The 21361-nt window shown below is 38.3% G+C and overlaps 1 protein-coding gene across 1 annotated transcript in view; it reads right to left on the bottom strand.

Moving 5' to 3' along the window:
- Positions 1 to 1441: 1441 nt before the first annotated feature.
- The window catches only part of FRMPD2 (FERM and PDZ domain containing 2), a 43835-nt gene continuing 23915 nt past the window's right edge, over positions 1442 to 21361 (bottom strand). The window contains exons 5-24 of the mRNA XM_066324450.1: positions 20214 to 20285; positions 19377 to 19551; positions 18478 to 18628; positions 18243 to 18381; positions 17197 to 17349; positions 15682 to 15867; positions 14620 to 14776; positions 11906 to 12116; positions 10981 to 11084; positions 9917 to 10015; positions 8746 to 8853; positions 8513 to 8629; positions 7803 to 8038; positions 7119 to 7403; positions 6101 to 6194; positions 5532 to 5617; positions 5191 to 5338; positions 3957 to 4171; positions 2996 to 3094; positions 1442 to 1810 (exon numbers count right to left, since the gene is read on the bottom strand). Of these exons, the coding sequence (XP_066180547.1) occupies positions 1442 to 1810; positions 2996 to 3094; positions 3957 to 4171; positions 5191 to 5338; positions 5532 to 5617; positions 6101 to 6194; positions 7119 to 7403; positions 7803 to 8038; positions 8513 to 8629; positions 8746 to 8853; positions 9917 to 10015; positions 10981 to 11084; positions 11906 to 12116; positions 14620 to 14776; positions 15682 to 15867; positions 17197 to 17349; positions 18243 to 18381; positions 18478 to 18628; positions 19377 to 19551; positions 20214 to 20285 (3204 nt within the window). The remainder of the gene's footprint in view (positions 1811 to 2995; positions 3095 to 3956; positions 4172 to 5190; positions 5339 to 5531; positions 5618 to 6100; positions 6195 to 7118; positions 7404 to 7802; positions 8039 to 8512; positions 8630 to 8745; positions 8854 to 9916; positions 10016 to 10980; positions 11085 to 11905; positions 12117 to 14619; positions 14777 to 15681; positions 15868 to 17196; positions 17350 to 18242; positions 18382 to 18477; positions 18629 to 19376; positions 19552 to 20213; positions 20286 to 21361) is intronic.

The raw sequence follows: 21361 nt of genomic DNA, 5'->3' as shown, positions 1-21361 counted from the left end.
CAACTGTCCATCATCTCCCAAATAAACATAGACAACTAAAATGAAAACAAATTGCACTTCCTATATGAAATCATGGAAGAGTTCTGTAATTCATATAAGAAAATCAATACATTTGCATGAAATGTTAAATTTCTTCATTAATCTAAACAAAGTCCTTTATTAATGTCTTTTTCCTTCTGTGGATTTTGTACGGGGTTAGCTGGAAGGATTTAAATTGAGATTATGTTTAAAATATTGTTTAAAATGAATGACATCCTAAACTCTGGATGCCTTTTAAAAATGCAGAAGTTGATATTAAATGATACTGAGAATGTATCAAACAAAAATATTTATTTCAGAACTTCCTTCTTGGGAAGAATCCAATACTTTTCTTAGAATTGATATTTTCCGACAATAAACTTAGTTTTGTTGAATCTGTATTATCTCTTGGCAAATATGTTTGCTGCAGACATATTTCTGCTTGTTTTACTCTCAGAAGTAGAGAAGCAGATAATTAAGCAGGAGCTTCATTCATGAATCGAATGTAGCTTCTCCACTTGACAAAGAGAAGCTAAAATTATGAGCTGCCATTATGATCCCACTTGACTTGCAGTGTCAGGTAGTGCTGTCACTCCCCAGAGACTAGACTGTCTGGGGCTGTGCTTGATGAGTGTCAAAAGTAATAAGATTATTTCAAGTGACTGGAGAAATAGAAACTAGTTTCTCAATAAAATTACTAAAGCTGTAAGTTAAAGGCATCTGGAAGACTTTCAATTTGTCTTTGCATCAATCCTTTCTGTTCTGAGAATTTATACTTTTTTGCACTGGGAAAGATGATGAAAATGGAATGGATTGTCTTCTGTGTGACAGTGTCTGATATATCCAAAGGAGTATAAAAGGACACTGAGTCAATTTGCACTGTATTTTATTGTATAATTCCTCTGTCTCAGGGGTTCTATTGGCTTCTGAAGACCAGAAAACAGAAAATAATTTTTTTTTCCTCCATGATCATAGTTTGTCTTCTGAGGATTTTATGTCCTATGAAAAAATTTGAAATGAAGAGATCACATAATAAGCAAAAATTGTGGTGCGTATTTAAGTCAACTCTGAAAAAAATTGAAAGTAAAAAGTAATATAATCAATAAAGTATTTGTTTCCTATTAAGGTGAACAGGAGTTTTTCACTGATTTCAAATGGCAACCACCTTCAGCTGAGCAACAAAAATGATTACAGTGGTGCAGAAGTCTTACAAGTATCTTGCAATGCAGACTTATGCAAAATTCTAATAAGATGAGAGTAAATAGGGAAAGCAGATTAGGTGAGTCAGAATAAGATGATAAAGCAAAATCTTCAGTAATCAGGAGTGATTAGAAGCAGAGAGCCATGTACTTAAACTCTAGCAATTTAACTTTCAAAGTTCTAAGAATCAAAAGAAGGGCTGCAGAGAAGATTTTGGTATTCCTTACCTTTTGGCCTGTCCAAAATCACATGGTGAGTAGCAGTTCTGCTTCACTTCCTCCTCTAGAGAGGGGAAGACTTCAGAACTGGAAGCTTCTTGATGAATCCTCCAAAGATGCTTATAGAAACTCTCTCTGGAAGCTGGGAGTTTCTGGATGGGCTTGTCTTGAACCTCTGCTTCCTGCTCTTCATAAGCTGAGCTGTCATCCTCAGGAGGCTCACTGAAATCTTCTCCCACTGGAGAATCGAGGCAGTCTTCCAGGTCTGGAGAGGTGCTACCTCCATCACTGGTAGATTGATCCATACTGTTTCCTGCCTCTGTATTGCCTGGCATTTCTGCCACAAAGTCCTTAATTGGAGATGGTGCTGGAGTCTATCAGAGAACCAGAAAGGTTAGTGTAACTCCTTTTTAATCTCCCATCTTTTTTTCCCTCAAGAGCAAAATATTTTGAAAAGGCAAATTTTAGTATTAACAAGCTTCTGAATGGGAAAATACTAAACGGTAGCTGGAAGGAAGGAGAAAAAATGGGAGGTGCTCTCTCACCAATAGCTTTTGTCTTAATGCTTATTTTTCATGTTCAACAAGAGTTCCAATCAAAACTACTACACCAGATCACTTTTCCCAATTAACTATTTGCTAGAGATTATTTTTTAATATTTCCATTCACATCAGGCCTCAATGTTGTGTCTATATTCTCTTCATTCCATGGAAGTATCTATCAGACTTGACACCCATGTGACTGACCGTAGAAATCAGCCAAGGGCACACTGCAGCAAGGCATCAGGAGTCAGCTTGTCATCTGGAGATGGTTCTGACTCTCATTTCTGTCTGCCTGTGGGTGGCTGTAAGTCCTAGTGGGATGGGAACTGTGAGTGGGCCATTCTGAATGGAGCAAGAGTAATGCAAAGGCATATTTCTTACAAGAGTATTTGTTATGTGTCCATGAGTTGTGTTCAAGAAGCAGGAGTAAAAAGGCTAGCACATCTAATGGCAATGTTTTAGTTTCTGCAGTGTCTACACTTTGGTTTGTTTGTTGTTGTTGTTGTTGTTGTTGTTGTTGTTGTTGTTCATTTGTTTGTTTGTGTTTTACTTTTCCTCTCCTATCAATAAGAACCTGAATAACCAGTTGAAACCATTATTTCATTTATTTTACCTCATTAAGAGTAGTCTGGATAGGAAAAATTCTTTATTTTCTTCTCACTTTGGGGAGTTAAAATAGCTGCATTTGAGAATATCTGCAGTTTCTGGCTGAGGATCTGGTAGAGTATTTTTAGAAGCACAACTAGAAGACCTGCTTGGGTATGTGCTGTTCCACTCCAATGATAGTACAGCAACTCAAAAGTTGTTGGACTGGGAGAAATATATTTCATGTCTGCCAGATTTGTATTATTTTGGTTGCTAAGAAAATGTCAGTTGAACTCTGGGGGTTGAGTTGAAACCAGGAAGGGAAAGAAAAGGAATAGAGGGCCTTGGAGAAGAGTTCAAGAGGGCCTTGTTCAAGACTGGATAGGTTTCCAGGTTTACAGAAGCAAGTTTCTGTCAGAAGCTTTGCCTTACCAGAGCAATCTGCTCTATTTCTGGAAGAACACCTTTTGGTGGTCTGCAAAGTAGCAGTGTAACTTCTCGAGGAGCTCCTCTTAACAAATGCAGGACATCCTAAACAGGGTGAAGGAAGGAAGGAAGGAATGTTATATTTTTGATGGAGCACAGTATATTGTACGTGTCATTTTACCAACTGAGATGGAGGAAGTTTTTTATTGTGAATGTTACATTTTTGGTATTTGTGCCTCTCAGCCATGTCTGAGGGCCAATATTCATCACTGAAGGATTTTCATACAAATGGACCATAGTTTATATGTAAACATGTATCTAAAGTCAAGTCAGTTCTGTTTACAAACTTCTGTTTCACCATCAGGCACATAGGTTTAGGTTAATTAATTTTCTTTAAGAAAACAGAATTTTCAGGCAAATTCATTCAAACCACATGTGGCAGTAACACATCTTTGGTCAATAATTTCAGCGTAGCTCCCCAAACTGCCATATTTCAAAGAAAATAATAAATCCACATATAGGTCATTACCATTTAATTTTTTCACTGAGTATAGAATTTCTCATTCCGAGTTAAAAACTAACACAGGACTTACCACTCCTGGTAGAAATTTGAATCTGGGGCATTATATTTAGCATGACATTACAAAGCACAAATGACCACAGGGGTAAACTTGTTCCAAACATGCATAACAGCAACAAATATTCCAACTAATTAACAACTGGTATGCATCTAACAATAGCATTCATACATTAGTGGTAGAAACTTATAAATTAAATAACAGAAGAAATTAGCTGTCAGAATTCATTTAGAAAGGAAATTCTGCATAGGAGTTCTAGAGAGGCATCCTACATAAAAATCAGATTAATTATGTGCACATTCTGCCTCCCTCTGGTGATGAATAAGTTTAAATGCATTGTCTTTATTAAGCTGTTACCCATATGGAGCCCCAATAATACTTCCTGCTACCTGGTATAAGAGCCCTTTGAGAGGTTTCCCATTCACAGCTAAAATGACGTCTCCAACTTCAATTTCTCCATTCTCTTCAGCTGGCTGCCCTGGAAAGAGTCTTTTGATCCTGACAATAGCTCCTCCAAGGTGTTCACAAGCATCTCCTTCCATTTGCAGGACACTAAATCCAAGGCCTCCAGAATTCTTGGTTAATTTCACTTCAAATGTGTTATCTGCTCAAATCAGAGATTGGAAAAGAAGTTGGAACCATGGAATATGTACCCCCTGAGGAGCCAGTCAGTATAAACCATATTCTCAAAAGACTTACCCTGTGTGCTGCAGAGGTAGATCTACTGATACTAAAGTCAAAAGAAGGTTTAGGTGTTCCTTTATCTTATGTAAGTCATTGAAATCTCACTGTCAGAACAGGGAGAACTGGAATCTATTCCACCGTGTGTTCACAGTCTGGTACAAGCCCATTAAGGAAAAAGCTTTCTGTACCAACATAAAGACATTCACATTCTATCTTTTTCTGACATTCTTCTCCAAGCATTGCATAGATTTTACTACTCTGTAGCTGCCTGGTGTTAGTTTAGGTCTTGCACTAACCAGCGTGTTATGCTAGAATTGGAGCTACTGCTCTTTCCAGTCAAGAATGAGAGAAGAGGCCTCTCCCAAACACCATGCTTGTAGCTGAATTCCAGTGTAGAGGAGTAACTTCCCCATGGAAAGGTATGGTTCAGACTTAATGTTTATGAGACAACCTTTCAGTAAAAGATAGAGCATTTATTTGTTGGCTAAACTCTCTGTAAGGGATGTCTAAATCTTCTACTTTTAAGAACTTAAGGGATGGCAGTCTCCAGTTCATTCCAGCTTCATCACTGTCACAGCATCAGCAGCTGTGCTGGTGAGGCTGTCCCTGAGTAACACCCTGGCCACATCGACACAGCTGCTTCCTGCCCCAAGAGTGCTATGGGGTACAGACAGGGGTGTCCCCTTGCCAGCCCAGTTTCACAAAGGCTGAGAGAGACAGTATTTATGCCTAGGATAAATTCAAATATATCTAGCCACTATAACTCTATGAACATTAGAAGTATTTTTTTCAGAATTAATTTTTGATAATGTCATTAATATTGAATATTATCATTTTATTCAGTTTTCCTTCCAACCCACAGAAATTTCACAGAATTATTTTCATTCATGCGTTTCCTGCACATTGTAGGAAGTCACCCTGAGCTCCTTTATCACTTACCATCTGTCAAAAAGCAGCAGTCCTTGGTGCCATCTGTGAGGGATGTTGCCACAGAAACAACTGCACATTGGTCCTCCTTTCTGTCATTAACAGTCAGACATGGATCTGCCAATTGATAGTTTCCCCTTTCTAGAACCAGTTTGGCAATCTGAAACAGTGATGAACAGGTTCCAGTTACACAGGACATGGTGAGCCCTGAGTCTTTCTACTTTTCTGTTTAGAGGAATGAGGTTGGAGCAGAGCAGGGATGGTTCTTTCAGCCAAGCTTGACTACTTAGTGCTTCACACTAAGTCCAGTTTAGTCTGCTGGGTATCTTGTTGATCTCTGCTGTTGTACAAACCTGGCCAGATTTCTTAAGGTGCTCCACAGCCTGTTTGTGGGTGATGCCACAGAGGCTGATGCCATCTACTTCCAGCAGACGATCACCTGAGGTAAAAAAATCAAATTAAACAAAAAACAACAAAGAACATCAAGTTGCTTCGATGTTTGGGTTCAGAGGGTGTAAACCTTGAGGCTGCCCATTTTACAATAGATCTTCATGCTTACATGTGTCAAATTAATATTAATTCATAGAAAAGGAATACTGCTTGCTGTACAGCATTCTATAACTAGCAGCTAAAACATTCCAGGGTATTCTGTAAGTAAATGCAGTGATAGCATCTGGTTATCACAGTAACAATGATGTCAGAGTCACTAGCCTGATTGCAGCTACAGAAGGTGACTTTACAATGTTGGTGTGAGGCTTCTGTGTTTTTTTCAGTGAGATCCCTACATATAGTACAGGGAGAGGATGAGGAGTGATGGACCATATATTACATTTCGCATTTGTAACACCTCCAATCCCAAATGTGTTTCATTGTCCACACTAACAGTGAGCTCTGCCAAGGGTTTTATTGCCAGACATGTTACCTATCTTTATTTGTCCATCCTTATCCGCTGGTCCCATGGGAATAATGGACTTCACATATATCCCACCATGACGCACACTGGTGTTAATTCCACCCTGCAAAACATGCCCACAAATTAGAGTCTTCATATATTCTTCCTGTGGTAAAAATCAAAGCAACTTACACATGCATTGCAAAGTAACCGCTTCAGGAATTACTTTCTTCTTTAAATATTGGAAAAAAAAGGAAAGAGTATATTACTCCAAAACCCTATCAGGTTGTAATATACTTGCATAAGCAGTAATCTTATTTTATTTTCTCAGATAGATGCAATTAATTTCTATGTGACCATATAAAAATATTTACTAAATGGTCATGAAGTTTTCGCTATGCTCACATAAAATGGTCTTGCATCTTTCAGTTATTATCTAGCCCAGCTTCTAAGCTATGCAGTATTCATTCTTCAATTATTAATCTTTCAGACAATATATCAGGCATGGACTTGAACTTGGGCAGTCAGAGAAATTCCAGATTAACCTAAGAATCATGTTCTGTCCATCTACATCCCCTGGCCAAATTCAGATGAATAAAATGGCCCTTAATTTCTTCTGCAGGCAATGAAATGGCTGTTGCTTCACGTTCCATTTCAGCAAAGACTTTAAGGATATCTCAGCCTGGAGAGATTAATTCAGCTTAAATAGCTAGGACAAGCACTTGTTATCCAAGATAGTTTTCACTGCTGCCATCTCTAGTCCTCCCTGACCAAATTTTGCTTTCAGTGGTAGATCTTGTTCTCAAACTGAGTAACGACAAAAAAGGTTTGTACTGCCATGTGCTTTATGCCAGGACACTTCCTTCACAGATGGTATGGGTAAGAACCATGGAATGAGCAAAGACAGTATTTATGCATTCTATGTCAAACACTTGGACACTTATGTTCAAAATGTGCCATGCTAGGAGTTTCTGTTATCAGCCTATCTTCTGTCTTTGTTCTCAGGTAACAATTTGACAGACAATTAAAGGTCAACAGTAACACTTGCAGTCACACTGATTCCAAAAGTCCCATCTTCTTTAACAAGCTCCACCGTGTAGATTTCCTTTGGGCTGGTTTCTGATGGAGATGGTAAGTGAGAAGAATCAGCTACCTGTCTCAAAAACAAAAACTTTAATGAGATTACAGCATCTTGGTTTAAAAAGAAAGGGGAGGGAAGGAATTTAAAAAAAAAAAAAAAAAAAAAAAAAAAAAAAGTAGATAGCATATCCAGAAGATGTAAAAGGTTTGATTCTGCTGTCGCTGTAAACCTGGAACGATACCATTTATATCCCTGATGTTATTGGAAGCTTATGCTAATGAAGCTCAAAATGCAATCTGTCTAAATGCACATAACCTGAGTATATATAGGGAGGATGTCTAAAAGTAGGAAATTAGACACGGCATGTTCTGTGACTGGTTTGAAAACTAAAAAATCACAAGAAAATAATCAAAATTTTGTCCCTCTACTGGAAAAGGAAGGAGAATATTTAGAACATTTTGTAGAACAGTTTCCCCATTTATTCAAATATTTCAGACATGTCTATCGTTTTGACATTTCCAATGTAATTTATTTCAAGGTTTTCTGTCTCCTTTCTTTCACAGTTACTTTCCCTTCTGCATGTATCTGGTATGTTGTTATATGTTGTGTGCTGGGTGTAACATTACTGAGCAGCATCAAAATCTCAGTTACCTCTATATCCAGGCTACCAGCTGAAGAGACTGGAATCCTAGGGCCCAATTTTGATGCTAAATTCCAAGAGCAGGTCTTCTCAAGTTCATCTATATTTGTGTCCTGTTCTTTGGGGAGAGCTGTATGACAGTCCTGAATCTTTTTTCTCCCACTGTCTACACAAGAGATCTCAGATCCACTAGTGCTGTTTCCTCTTGATAGATTCTTTTCTTCATTTAATCCTTCTTCATATATGTCTGTAAATCCATACCAAAATAAGACATTGTTGAATGCAAATAGCAAGTAAACTGAAAGAAAAATATTGTTAAACCCAGAACAAGAGGATCAAGTGACTTCATATTTCAGCTGATTGTGAAATCAGATCTATAAAATGAGTTAGTGAAAATGAGTTAATAAAATGGAGCACTGCTATTGTAAGTGTTCAGAAATGTGTGTGCTTCCTCACTGCAGATGACTATCACTCTCTGGCAGAGAAAGAAATCCCAAAATTCCTTTAGTACTCATCAAGGCAGCCCATAAGAGATTTTTTTCACACTGATGTAGCAGAGATATCACATGATACCTCCTAGAAGTGACTATTTTAGTGTATGGTTGTACTAACTGGCAGTCAGTAGCCAGAACCTAGTACTACATCCCAGTGCCTAATAAAGATGAGTGTCCTGAGTTAACTATTAGCATCCCAGAGCCAGCAGAGGCATTTGCCTTTATACCTTTGGGTTGAGAGATGATGAGCTCCACTTCATCAGGAGAGTTCTGTATGATTTTAACTGCAGTATTAAATGAGACACCCTCAAGACTAATATTATTCACAGAGATTAGTCGTCCTCCTTAAAAAAAAGATAAAAGCAAGAGAAAGCATGCCTAAATAAGCAAATAAATTCAGAGTAGCTAACTTTAAACTACGCAAGTATTTTAACTCTAATTAAAAACTACAGAAAATGACCTGGTTTGATATTTCCAGCTCTGTCTGCAGGTCCCCCAGGGATAATTGAAGCGATAAAGATACCAAGGTCTAATTTTCCTACATTTTCTCCTCCAATAATTACAAAACCTGCAAAAACGAGATAGCATGAGAATGCAAACACTGACAGTATTTAAATAAGATTAACCTTAGGAGCACAAAATGCTCTTACTCCAATGGCATAAGTTTTGTACATGATCTGAAGGATGGGGAGCTTTGATTTACAGGGCATCAAGGTCCTGACTTGGGAGAGCTTTAAACTTACATCATAATTAAAGTGTGCCAGTGACTTTGCTCACTATTTAGATATAACTTAAATAATAAAAAACAATATTTTCCTGGCTTGGTACTTTTAAAGACTCTAACTACTTTATTGCAGAGTCATGAACTGAGTGGACCTGCAGCATTTAACATCTGCAGGAGAGAAATGACATAAAAGTTCATTAGATAAATTTGAACATCATTCTACATTATACAACCAGGAAACCTGAAGTGGGCCATGACAACTTCTAATCTAGGAGATCTAAGATAATGAAATCTGTTGTTCAGTAGTTCAGTTTCACTATCGTAACTCTGACTATTGAAGTACATTCTTCTCATTGCTGTAATAGTTGGGTTTGGGATTAGGATATTACACACAGAGCTGCACTATTTATAAATTGATTTTTAATTGTATTAATGGTCATTTGTGAAACCCGATGGTCTGAACTCATCCACAAGAACTGGATACAATGTGATTAAGGTATTAGGTAACAAAAATATTATCCAAATAACAATCCAAAAGTTGAGAAACATTCATGTTAAATTCGTGTAAACATTTTGCACCCCCAAGGCACCACCTCTAAGGTCTAAGATAAATAAAATCAGTACACATGTGTTTCAGACACAAAACTAAAACCACATTTCTTTCATTCTACTCTTGGCACTTGATTCCTTTGATATCTGTGGCCTTAGTCAGTCTTCTGAAAATATAATGGTCTTGATTTATGTGCTTAGTCCTTTATAGTCCCGGAAATTCTTAGTCCTTCTCAAAGATTGATATTCTTAATCTATAATAAGAATAAACAGACTAAAGGAGTTTACAGTGATGCTGAGTCAGCAAGCATCAGTGTTAACACCAGTAACAAACATAACATTTATGTTCCTTACTTACCAAATCCATTCTTAGGGTCACGTTTTAGGCTGACACAAATGATTTCTCTTTCTAGACCACTTAGTAAAACTTCCTTTTGGATGGCTGGTGATCCAGGTGCTGCAGAAACAAAACAGCTAGAATAAATGTAGATTAATGCAGGGAGACAGTATATTTATGTATTATGCAAAACTGGAGATTCAAAAATTAATATATATTTTGTCCTTGACTTGATCATTACTGTTACTTTTGAATCATTATAATTCTGGAAGGAAGCTCAAACAAGTCTTCAGAAGTTTTCATTCTTTCAAAAATACTGTGCAGAGCTGTGCAAGGTCTTCCTACAATGTTCCTTTCGGGGAGAATATATGTTTTTCTGTCACATTTTTATTAAGATTAGAAGAGTCAGACATGTAGTGCCCATTGAACTTGAGGGTGATTTGGACACAAAATATTCTGTGGGCTCTAGCCTTAGGCCCTGTAGGCCCTTTTGGCTACAAAAATGCTATCCAACCAACACAAATTGCAATGGTGACTACTTAACACTGAGCAATGGCCACAGTGTGTTTAAAGTACACATGGACTAACCAGATAGGCATAGCTTCATATTCCATAGATTGGCTCCCTATCTGCATGCAGTCTGGCTTCTGAGAGAAAATTAGATATCTTATTCCAGGAAGTGTCATTCAAGTGCAAGAGGAGAGGAAAGACCTGGAGCCTGTGCTGTCTCATGCATTATTTATTGAGTTGTAGATCTCAGTTTTGAACCAAAGAATGGCCTCTGAGCACAGGGATATTGCCCCATGTAGGAGTGTCTGAGTGTACTGAGTGTACTGAGGTACATCTCTGCAGAGTGTTGGGCACCATTATAGAATAATTTTATCACAAAGTCCCTTACCACTGAACCTGATGTAAAGTGGGAGTTATGGGGAAGAAAACAGCTTGTCTTGCTAAATTCTGGATTAGTTTCCAGGACTAGAAGTAAAAAAGGGATAGTCTTTAATCTGTCAGTACAATATATGTTGGTCTCCTATTGAAACAATAAACATGGAAGGGTACTGTCTCTTTATGGTTATTATACTCACCACTGATTGTGTTCTGAGTTGAATGGATAGAGAGGAAGTCGTAACTCCTTTGCTTTCCATTCAAATTGATGTGCATTTCCGACTGGGATAGCCCAGATAAAGATCTGCATGACAGGAAAGGAAGACTGTGTTGCAATAAAAAATCAGCAATGGTATTTAGCACTCTTCCTTGTCATTAGTCTGTCAGAGCCAAGTTGGTTATGCACAGGTTAATAGCCTTGCAATGAGTTTTCTAATTTCTGGGACATATTTCATTTTAGGGGAGAGGTAATAACAGCTGCCATTAGACCACTCATATCATGACTGATTCCTCCTGTGTTTTGCTCTGGGTTGACTGCAGGTATCAGGAAAACAGCATAGCTTCACCATGATTCATTTAGTCCTGCTGTCCATTTAGGCAAAACTATGTCTGAAAGTTCTTCTGGTAACTCATGTTGTCCTTGATGCTATTCTAACTCTTAGTATTCTAAAAGGCACTAGAATTCATCACAGGCCTTGAGGCTGTGCAGCTATAGTAACCACCCACACAGTGAATGCACCAAAACAAAGAGGGAAAAGTTCTTGCACAGTTCCCTATGAACTGCCCATTTAGACCTGGAGGAATCAACTAGGTAATGATCTCTGCATTCCTGATCAAAACCAGCTTCTGATAGTTTTTTAGTTCACATACTGTAATTTCCAGTGAAGATACACAGATATGAATGATTTTACATTTATTCTCCCCCATGTTTATACTTCTCCATAAACCAATTAGTGTTTTCTTCTTGAGTCTGGTACAAATTTAAATGTCACTCTTTTTCAAGTTCTTCTCTGTTATTCTATTGACTTCCTGCCTGTATTTGCATTACCACGGAGCCCCAGACCTTTTGGCGTGACCTTAAGAACTAAAAACTTACACATGTTCAGAGAAGAAAAGCGAATCTACCTGCCAAGATTGCTTTTGTCTCTAGTCCTGTTGTTGGTTTCCACACTGAGGTTATCACAAGATTTGCTCATCATCCCAGCAGAAAGGTTTTCCAGGTTTGCTCCATAAAGCACATTCTCTGAGCGAGACAGTCTCTGAATAAGGGCAAGGTGTTCACGCTGAGCTGCATATGCAGAATTTGATTTGTCTATTTCCACAAATTTACTGTCCTCTGAATGAGAAGCAAGAGAAGGGACAAAGCAAAGACAAATCCAGTGATATTATTGCATCTTTTTAAGCTCAAAGGAACTTTAAATAAAATCTCTTGAATGTGCCAGAAAAAATATTGACATTACAGATACAGTTTTTCTTCTATCCTTGAGGATACCTAGTCCTTGGGGTGAATAGAAGGAGCTTACTTTCATAAAAAGTATATGCTGCATTTAGGTTTAATTTCTGTGAGTTGTACTACAAATGCACTTTCCACAAAGACGGGTGAAATGTACAACCTTATATAATTTAGACCTGAATATTTCTGTGAAGTATGTTTTGTAAATGATTGGTATTTGACAAACATCTGTCTTATGAGCCTGAATTATCCAGGCTGGTAGTTTCTTATCCTTCACAGGGACTCCACTCCAGTATATTTATATCTGAGAAGACAGGAACCCCAAGACATGCTCTCCAAAGTTCAGTGAGACACCAAGGAACTGAGTCATTTGCACAAGTCAAATGGGGACCATCTTGGTGGCAACACATGCTATCCAGTTGTCTACCTTTCTGTGAAATCTACTTGCTTAATGACACCTGGGCTCTGCAATATACAGATCTGTCTTCTCAAAAGACTTCATTTTTCTGAAACAGGGTGGTGCTGAAGGAGACATTAATTTATTTAGGTTCTCACTGGGTGGGCTGGAGAGGGGACTTGGAGGACAGAGAGACAGCAGGCAATTGGAGACACACTGGAAAGTAAAACAAAAGCTCGACTTGATAAAGGCTAACATAAACATAAGCTTAAATTCTGCTTGTACATGACAGCTAAACTCCAGTGTGTTTTCCTAGCAAATGGTAGCCTGAATACAACTTTCTAGAACATTGCTCTGCAGCATTAAATCCAGGCTTTGATAAGAGGCATTTCCTGAGGCATCAGAAGGCTTAACAGTCCAGAGTATTAGTGCAGCCAGGGAGTTGCCACAGTGATTCTGAAGTAGAGGGTTGCTTCAACTTTTGAAGTGATGGTGACTTATACATCTGAACAGTGCATTGGAGGCAGAAGCATACAGAAAGAGCCTCATAACCTCTTACAGCCTCACTGTGGTGGCAAAGGCAGAATTTTTAACTACTGTGTGTCACTGCCTTACTAAGCTTATTTTCTGGGACAGCAAGCACACACCTGAACCCCAGAACCTGCAGTCACATGGCTTGTGTAAGTCTGGCTTGTTTCAGTGATTTGGTGTACTTGTAATCAGTACTTGGGTCATAATTTTATTAGTTCACAATAATTTTATTCTCTTCTATTGGAATGTAATTTTAAAGATAAATTACCACAAGCAAAAGTAACACAGAAAACTGTAAGAAATTAGCACTCATTTGAATGTAATAAAGCACAGTTCCACTAAATTATGTTAGAAGCGGGAGATGTCAAGCAACAAACATTTAGGTGCAAGATGCCTTGAACCTAAATGCCAGCCTAGGGCCTATTTCCATGGTTATTTTGTGCAAAAATTTCACCTTTCATAAAATAATTTTAGTGGTAAGGAGGCAATCAATGTATCAATCACCCTGTTTCCATGGTAGTATTTGTTGTCAACACTTTGATGGTTTTACCACAGAAAGGAACATTTCAGCAGATAAGGCATGACACCAGATTCTCCTGCAGTGACTCACCAGGTCAAGCACTAAGGGGCTGTAAATGATCATGGTTCTGTTCAAGGCAGTGGATGAGCTAGTGAAAATTCATGTTGCTCCACTGAAGTCAAGAGTGAGTCAGCTTAGGCTCTTATTTCTTGTGTGCCTCAGTTTCCCCATAATACATAATACATAATAACCCATCTTTACAGAACATGCTGAGAACTGTGAGTGAGATGTGCTGTGTACCTGCCCTGGACAGAGCAGAATCTTGTCTTAGAAACTGTGGAAAATCTGAAGCCTGAGAAGGTACTATTCATATCTTCCACAGACATGGCAAAATCTAAGATAAGAATTGCTAGCAGCTATATAGTTAAGTGGGTATGACTCATGTGCCTCTAGTGGTTTAGTGGTTTTGCCCTGGGGCTGAACCATTGGGTTGCATTGTCTTATGCAAAATAACTAAGTTCAGCTCTAGCATGTCTGGGCACTATCATAGTTTTAATTTGTGTGGAACATTTTTCAGGTTATATTTGGGGTAGGTCTGATACATTTCTGCGCAATTATCAGCAGCAGAATTCCCCTGAAGGGAAGTGAAATCCTGCTAATTTCTTTTTTTAAAAACTCTGGGTTTAGCTACATAGTTGTTATTATCAGAGGACTCCTCTTCACCTCTGGCACATGTCTGCTAATATACATGTGCCAAACTAGACTTAATCAAACAAATTAGACTCTTCTAACTTTCAGTGTAGTAGGAGACATTATTTTCCAACTGAAGCAGAGTGAAACTGGGGTGGCAGGTTCTAACTCAGATTTGGTGAATGTACCTTACCTAAAACATAACCTTGTCCTGTAGTCCCAGTAACAAAAGTGCATTTATACCTCACCTGATGAAATTTGCCGAAGTTGCCTGGAATTCATCTGTGCATTGAATTTGTGCTGGGCAGAGCAGAGGTCCAGTAGGTATTTACATGTCTTGGCTGTATCAGTAATGAAGGTATGTTTCTTGCCACTGAAGCTGCTTTCAATCATGAATTTTTTTCTCTGAAGGGAAAAAAAAGCACAGGTTGCTTCATACATCAGTCATTACACCGAGGCATTGACAGTTCATTTATATAATCTTGTTGGTTTGTTCAGTTGTATTTATGCCTGACTGCATCCCTTTTGAATGCAGTAAATGTCTGTTGTAAATTCAGCACTTGTAAGCCAGGTGTCTGTCACTGGGATCATAACTCTTCCATCTTGAAAGTCAAGAGCCTTAGGACATTGAATGCATTGATAACAGGTTGCTAAAACTGCAGAATTTGGCCCTACAGATGTTAAAATTGTTTAAAAAAATTAATATGAAAAGGAACATATCTTCAAGGGGGAGAAGGACCATTTTTGGAAAGCAAACAAGCTGGGAAATGTGCAATTCAGTTTGACACCTAAACTGTACAACAATACATTGATACATCTCTAATGTCAAAATCCCATTTAGAAATGGGTCACAATCCTGTCACCAATACTGTTTTGTTAGCAGACATCAATAAACTAAGAGATGAGGATGGGGATAATGAGATCTAGAAAGTGGAAGACATGATCTCATGACCTGATGTAGGCAGAAAAACAGAATAAAAGAGCAGTAAAGACAAGAGAGGAATGAATATGGAATATGCCATAGAGAAATTTGGCATAGTCTCTGTAATGGTCAACACTAGATTGCTGAGTTTTATAGTAATTTGTCTTTGGCCTCAGCATAAATACTGCAGAACTATACCTCACAAAAAACTCAGTATCTTCATATCCACATCCAGATCCAGCTTTGATTTTAAACTCTTTTCAGAAAGGACTTCCCTGTACAGAGTGACTCTAATTCTCTCTCTGAATGCGATAAATTTATCAAAGCAACAGGAAGAAAGGCAGTAAAGTAGTGGAGTAGAGAAGAGTTTCAGTTAGTTCCAACTCACATGAGCTGAAATTCTCTCTGTTTCACGCCACTGGAATCTTAAACTGGCAATTCTTGTGTGATTTTTGTTCTCATAGACAATGATGCCCTTGGCACAGATTCCCAGGATGATGTCCCCTTCTGTCCCTTTCTTCTCTTGGGATACACGATAGAACAACACCCCATATTCAGGAAGTTGCTGAGTCACCTGTAGAGAAAAAGTGCTTTTACCATGCCTTACTCAAAAAGATTCATGGGAAGAAAATTCCCATAAAGATGGAGGAGAAAATGCTTTTGAGTGTCTGAGGAGCCAGTGTTTGCCATCTAACCATGAAGGGGATATTCTGAGGAACTCACCCAGACGTTCTGGGGGCTCTTGCTTGTTCTTTCTACTCCTGTACTTGGCCACAAAGGTGTTAAAATGTGACTCAGACACTTTACAGAACTATGGAATATGATTAGGTTTACTGTCTGGTCTGCAGACCAAAATGAGTTTATCCTAAAACCTTATATTTTCTTTCTGGGAAGCTACTGTAGAATCCTCAAATTACTTTTCAATTGTGAACAGAGATTTTCAGTGACCAAAATAAAACACTTTAAGAAGATCTGTCTTTTCAGAAAGTAACCAGTGTACAAATGTTCAGGTCCTGAAAACTGGGGCATCTATAATCACTAGCTGAATCTGGGTTTTAATTTTTAATCCCCTTCATTTTTGGATTTTACATGTTCTTGCCATGGGGTCTGTCTTTCTCACTTTATATGATGTGTTGGCTCATTCTACAGACTTATTCATTGAAACAGATACTAACAAAGCTGCTTTTCTTCATTGGATTTGCCATGCATGATGGGACTGTCATTAAGGCTAAGCTTCAATCTATTTCTTCAATTGCACTGACAGTGTTAGATGAGGAACTAATATAATTAAATAACAACTGAACTAAAATGATGCTATAAATAACAGCATGTGGCACTGCAGCAAAATGACTACTGGTATTTATCCGCCATCTAATCCCTCATATTTTTCATTTAATCAAAAGCAGAGAGGTCTGGGGAGAAAGAGAAATTAGCAGGGAAAAAGTTAAATCCCATGTCATCATGACACTTTAGAACACTAGAGAAATAGTCAAGTGAGAAAATACTTCAGGTAATTCCTTCCTCACTTCCAGGTTTCACAGATACTTTTAAACAAACAATCACTACATGTTTAGAAAGTGGCTGAACAGCTGCTGTAACTTCAGAAGTCAAAAAAAGTGCTTATTCTCATGTTTTATAATCTTCTGGAGCCCAGACATGTTGGTAACATGCCAAAAACTCATATCAAGCCTTAGAATGCTGCAAATACACCAAAATGTGTTACAAAAACTCCTAGTGATAAGTGACAGTATCTACAGCAGAATGAAATTCTGAGGTTTTTGTTGACCATTCAAATTTTTTACCCTATCTAAAATCCTCTGTATCAGGCAAAAAAAAAGACAACAGTAAATAGAGAGGGGATTTCTACCTCAAAATTAATAGTGTTTGGGGTATGGCAAATTACCTTTAAAAATTCTAGTTCAGCTTCATCCTCAAATAGGGAGCGATTCATACGATGTAATTTAGCGAGCTCCCGCTGTACATATGCCAGGGTCATCTTCTCTATTCGACTTGCTGGAACATAGTCTTCAACACGAAAATAGCTCTTTCCATGCATCTATGGGGGAGAAAATGGAAAAAAACAAAGAGACAGGAGCCTTTTGTTCTTTCTTGACTTTTCTTATTCATTGCATTTCATTTTCAGTGTGACCCATCTGCAGAAGTCACCCTGCTGCCATTTCCCAAAGGAAAGTGGGAATAGCACATAGTGTCCTGGCAGCCAAATTGCCTCTTGTACCTGTGCTCAGGCAGCTGTGGAAAGCACACACCACTTCTTTGGGCAGAGAGAAGAAAGGAGCTGGGCCTACATGTGTGTCCGGCACTTAGAGCTGACAGCTACAGCTGAGTCTGTACAACCTACAGCAAGGGATCCATTGCCATGATGGATGTGACCACATGGATCAGACCACTCAGAGTTCAATTAACAGAGCTACACTGATTTACATAGCTAAAGGTGTGGAAGACAACACAAATGGGTGTTTTCTATACACTTGAAAACTAGGACAGGTAGTTCAGACATACAATCAGAGACCTCTCTGTCTTTGCAGCTTGTGGATCTGAGCCTACACATAAAATAGCTGTGAACTCTGAAGTGCTCATTTGCTTTTCTCTTCCCTATTTACTAATCTATTTAAACCCCTCCACACATTCAAGCTGGGCCTGTGTTGGAAACTTTCTACAGATTTTCTGGAGTTTTAGGATATATTATCAATTATGAAGGACCTAGACTCTCACTATTCTGCCATATTTCCTGGCCAATTCATCAGGCTCATTACTGTGTAATCAGAAAAATGTTGTAATTTTTAAAGTTAAGTCTGAAGGACTTATCTGGAAGACTTAACTGAAGTTCTCTGTTATTCACATTTCTTCTTTAAACACTACATGACCAACAAAAGCTGCAAAAATCTGTAGAGAGAGACCTCTGAGAAATACTGTATTATTCCTCCACACCTCAGAAGCATAATTGCCAAGCTCTGCCTGTAGAGCCAAAGCGCCGAGTTTCAGGGCAGTCTCATCACTGCAGTATAATCGCTCCTCCAAAATATCTTTACGAAGCTGCAGGTAAAACTGATGCCTTGTCAAGCCGTGCCTGGAATAGAAAAGGGTTTAGGAACTCAGGAGGAGCTTTGAATGGTATCCCTAAATGCTACTGCTTTTCCTTCAGTCAGCAGAATTGTGCACTTACTGAATAACATTGAAGTGATTGACAAAGAATTTTATCCTTAGAAAGAGTGTGAAATTAATGATGGACATTTTCTTCTTGGGTTGGTCATTCCAGCCATCTGGGGCCACTTTGTAGAGTTTTGTCTCCTCATCCAAAAAGAAGAATTCTTTACCTGAAATGAGAATTTTGGGTTCTGTGATAAACCTGGATATACGCAGCAGCTTAAAATTCTGCTGTCTTCATAGAGTGCACCACTAGCAATAAAAAATAAAGCAGATTGGGGATGTCAGCTGAGATTTACTTCTCTGTGTTATGATTTAACTTATTGCTCCTTTGATGGAGAACTTAGGAAAGTATGTAATTTTGGATTACAAATGTTTTGGATTGGTATGGTGTCTATGAAATCACTCAAGGATTCATGGGGCTTGCATTCTTCCCACCATTCAGGTTCTGCACCCCTTCATAATCTTTATTCCCTACACACAAGGTGTGTGCTCTTTCCCAGTGCCTCAGCTGTGCCTGCCATCTGAAGGTGCCTAGGGAGATGTAGGTCTGGTAGATGACATAGCTGAACCTGTACTCCCACTTTTATCTAGGAATAAACACAGGCAGTCTTTCCCAGTGCAGTGCTTCTTAGAATTTCTGCTGGAGCTGCATGGCTCAGTATTATGTGAGTGCAAGTCTTTTCTGCCTGGGAATATCAGCCAGTAAATGTCATATGGCTGTGCTGATGCATAGTCCTAGGGCAGACATGGTTTACATCAGTGCAGTGCAGTTTAAACCAACAAGTCTTACTTTTGCACAAGCTTTGTGTCTGCTTCTACCTAAGGATCTTAAAGGATCTTACTGGAATTCTTTGAAAAAGTGACTACAGAGGCTCTCAGGGACAGGGCTGTCAATGTATTTAGCTGTCTCGTTACCTTTCAGGTAAGCCAAGCCAAAGTAGAAATGTTCCACCAAGTTTGCATACGCTACCACGGTGTTGAAAACATCTCTTGCCTTGGTCTTGATGTCACATTGCACCTCAAGGCACTGGCCATTGAGTAGAATTACATTGAGATCCCTTTGGGACAAATAGGATTTCCCTTTTTTAGTCTAAGAACGCACAAGAAAGAATGAAGAATGAGTGCCAAGTACAAGCAATGCAAGTTCCAGACCATTTTATTTCTAAGGCCCACTAGCAGCTTCTCTCTCTACAACCTGATGGAATTGGTCACACCACCATGCTATTCTCTGCCTCCCTTCTCATAAATTAATATCACAAACACTTCTCATTTTTTTAAAACCCAGAGAATCAAAAAAAACAGCTGAGAATACTCAAATTCTACAGTCACCAGGGTTAGTCTAGATTTGGGGCTAAGTCCAAGTTTGTTTTGCCCTCATTTTTACTGCTGTCGGCTGTCAACTTTCTACCTTATCTCAATGAAACATAAAGTATGTGCTTGCAAGCTGGAGAAGTCCCATAGATTGGAATTAGACATCATAATGCAGATTTGCTGTACAGTCTTTGTCTCAAAAGTCATGGGCTAAAGTGAACATTCTTAGCAGAGAAGGATAAATTAAGCTTTTTTTGCACCAACAGAAGTGACTAAATAACTAAGAATTAAAGCACATCCTTTCAAGTCTCAATACCTCTGCAGGAACCCTAACTTGTTTTGAGAGGACTGAATACTGGGTTGAGACTCAGGTGCAACTTACAAGGAGCCCTGGCTAAAATGTCACTGGATTATTTCTAAATTCTTAATGTTCATACTTACCACAATGGATCCAGGCAGCTGTAAGGTCACTGGTGGTTCACTAGCCAAAATAATAAATTCTGGACCTGAAAACTGCAATTTAGAAATTTAGTAAGTGTTCTCAATGAAATGAAGATCCCAAACACAAGTATCAATGAAACCCATTTCTATTGATCTGTATGCTGGACCTAATTGACTTCAGTGTCTAATAAGGTGCAAATGCTGACTGGTGACTTCTCTCTGTTTGGGGTCTCTCCTGTGTAGGCTCTCCAGGGTCTAAGTAGGTTAAGATTATGTTGAAGCCTTTTCTTCTGTAAAGGCACTTAATCAAGATCCATTTCATTTGCAAGGCACCTATTTTCATAACATTTATAGAAACTTAATTTATTCTGAGATGTTTTCTGATTTGATTCTCAAATTACTTTGAGGACCGTCACAGACGTGTAAACGCATACATACACACCACTGTGATTGAATAAGACCAGCTTCCCTAGGAACTAGACTGAAATGCAGACTGAAATTCTTACCCATAATAAAAGCTGATTGATAGTTCTTATTAGTAGACATGTTTTAACTTCAAATAACTTCAACATTTTTTAGGGTCTTTTTTTCTTGCTGAGCATCCACCTCAGCTAATTTTATATATTGGGTTTTCATAAGATGCATCTATGCTTTTATATCCCTTAAGCAGACAGAAATAATTAAATGTCCTCAAGTTATAAGATGTGAATAAGGCTGTGAATCCTTCCAGCCATTCACTATGGCTCAATAACTTGACCCATTTAGATACTTTAAAAATTAATATTTATATAATAATAATAGTATGGTCCTACCAATAGACGATGCAGTTCTGTATCACATTAAAGAAGGACTAGCACTATGTTGTAACAGTTGCTGAACTCCTTCTGTGAAAGGCCATTATTATCCCCACAAAAATCATGATAATAAAATATAAAACAAAATTTATATGAGAAAAAGTACTTTTCCAAAGTGTCTAACTGAAGCTCAAATATTTGTCACTGGTCATTATTTGATCTTCTGAAATGGGAAGAGGTGAAAGGGCTCATCAGCCTGAAATCTTTTGCTTCTCATTCCACAACAGAAAATTCCATGTGAAAGATCATGTCAGAGTTTTCTGTGATTCAGTTATTTCTGAATTTTGCAATCCA

The sequence above is a fragment of the Sylvia atricapilla genome, chromosome 8 (assembly GCF_009819655.1).
Source record: "Sylvia atricapilla isolate bSylAtr1 chromosome 8, bSylAtr1.pri, whole genome shotgun sequence".
NCBI classification, from domain to species: Eukaryota; Metazoa; Chordata; class Aves; order Passeriformes; family Sylviidae; genus Sylvia; species Sylvia atricapilla.
The sequence above is the reverse complement of the archived record's forward strand: the minus strand, read 5'-3'. Positions and strand labels throughout refer to the sequence as shown.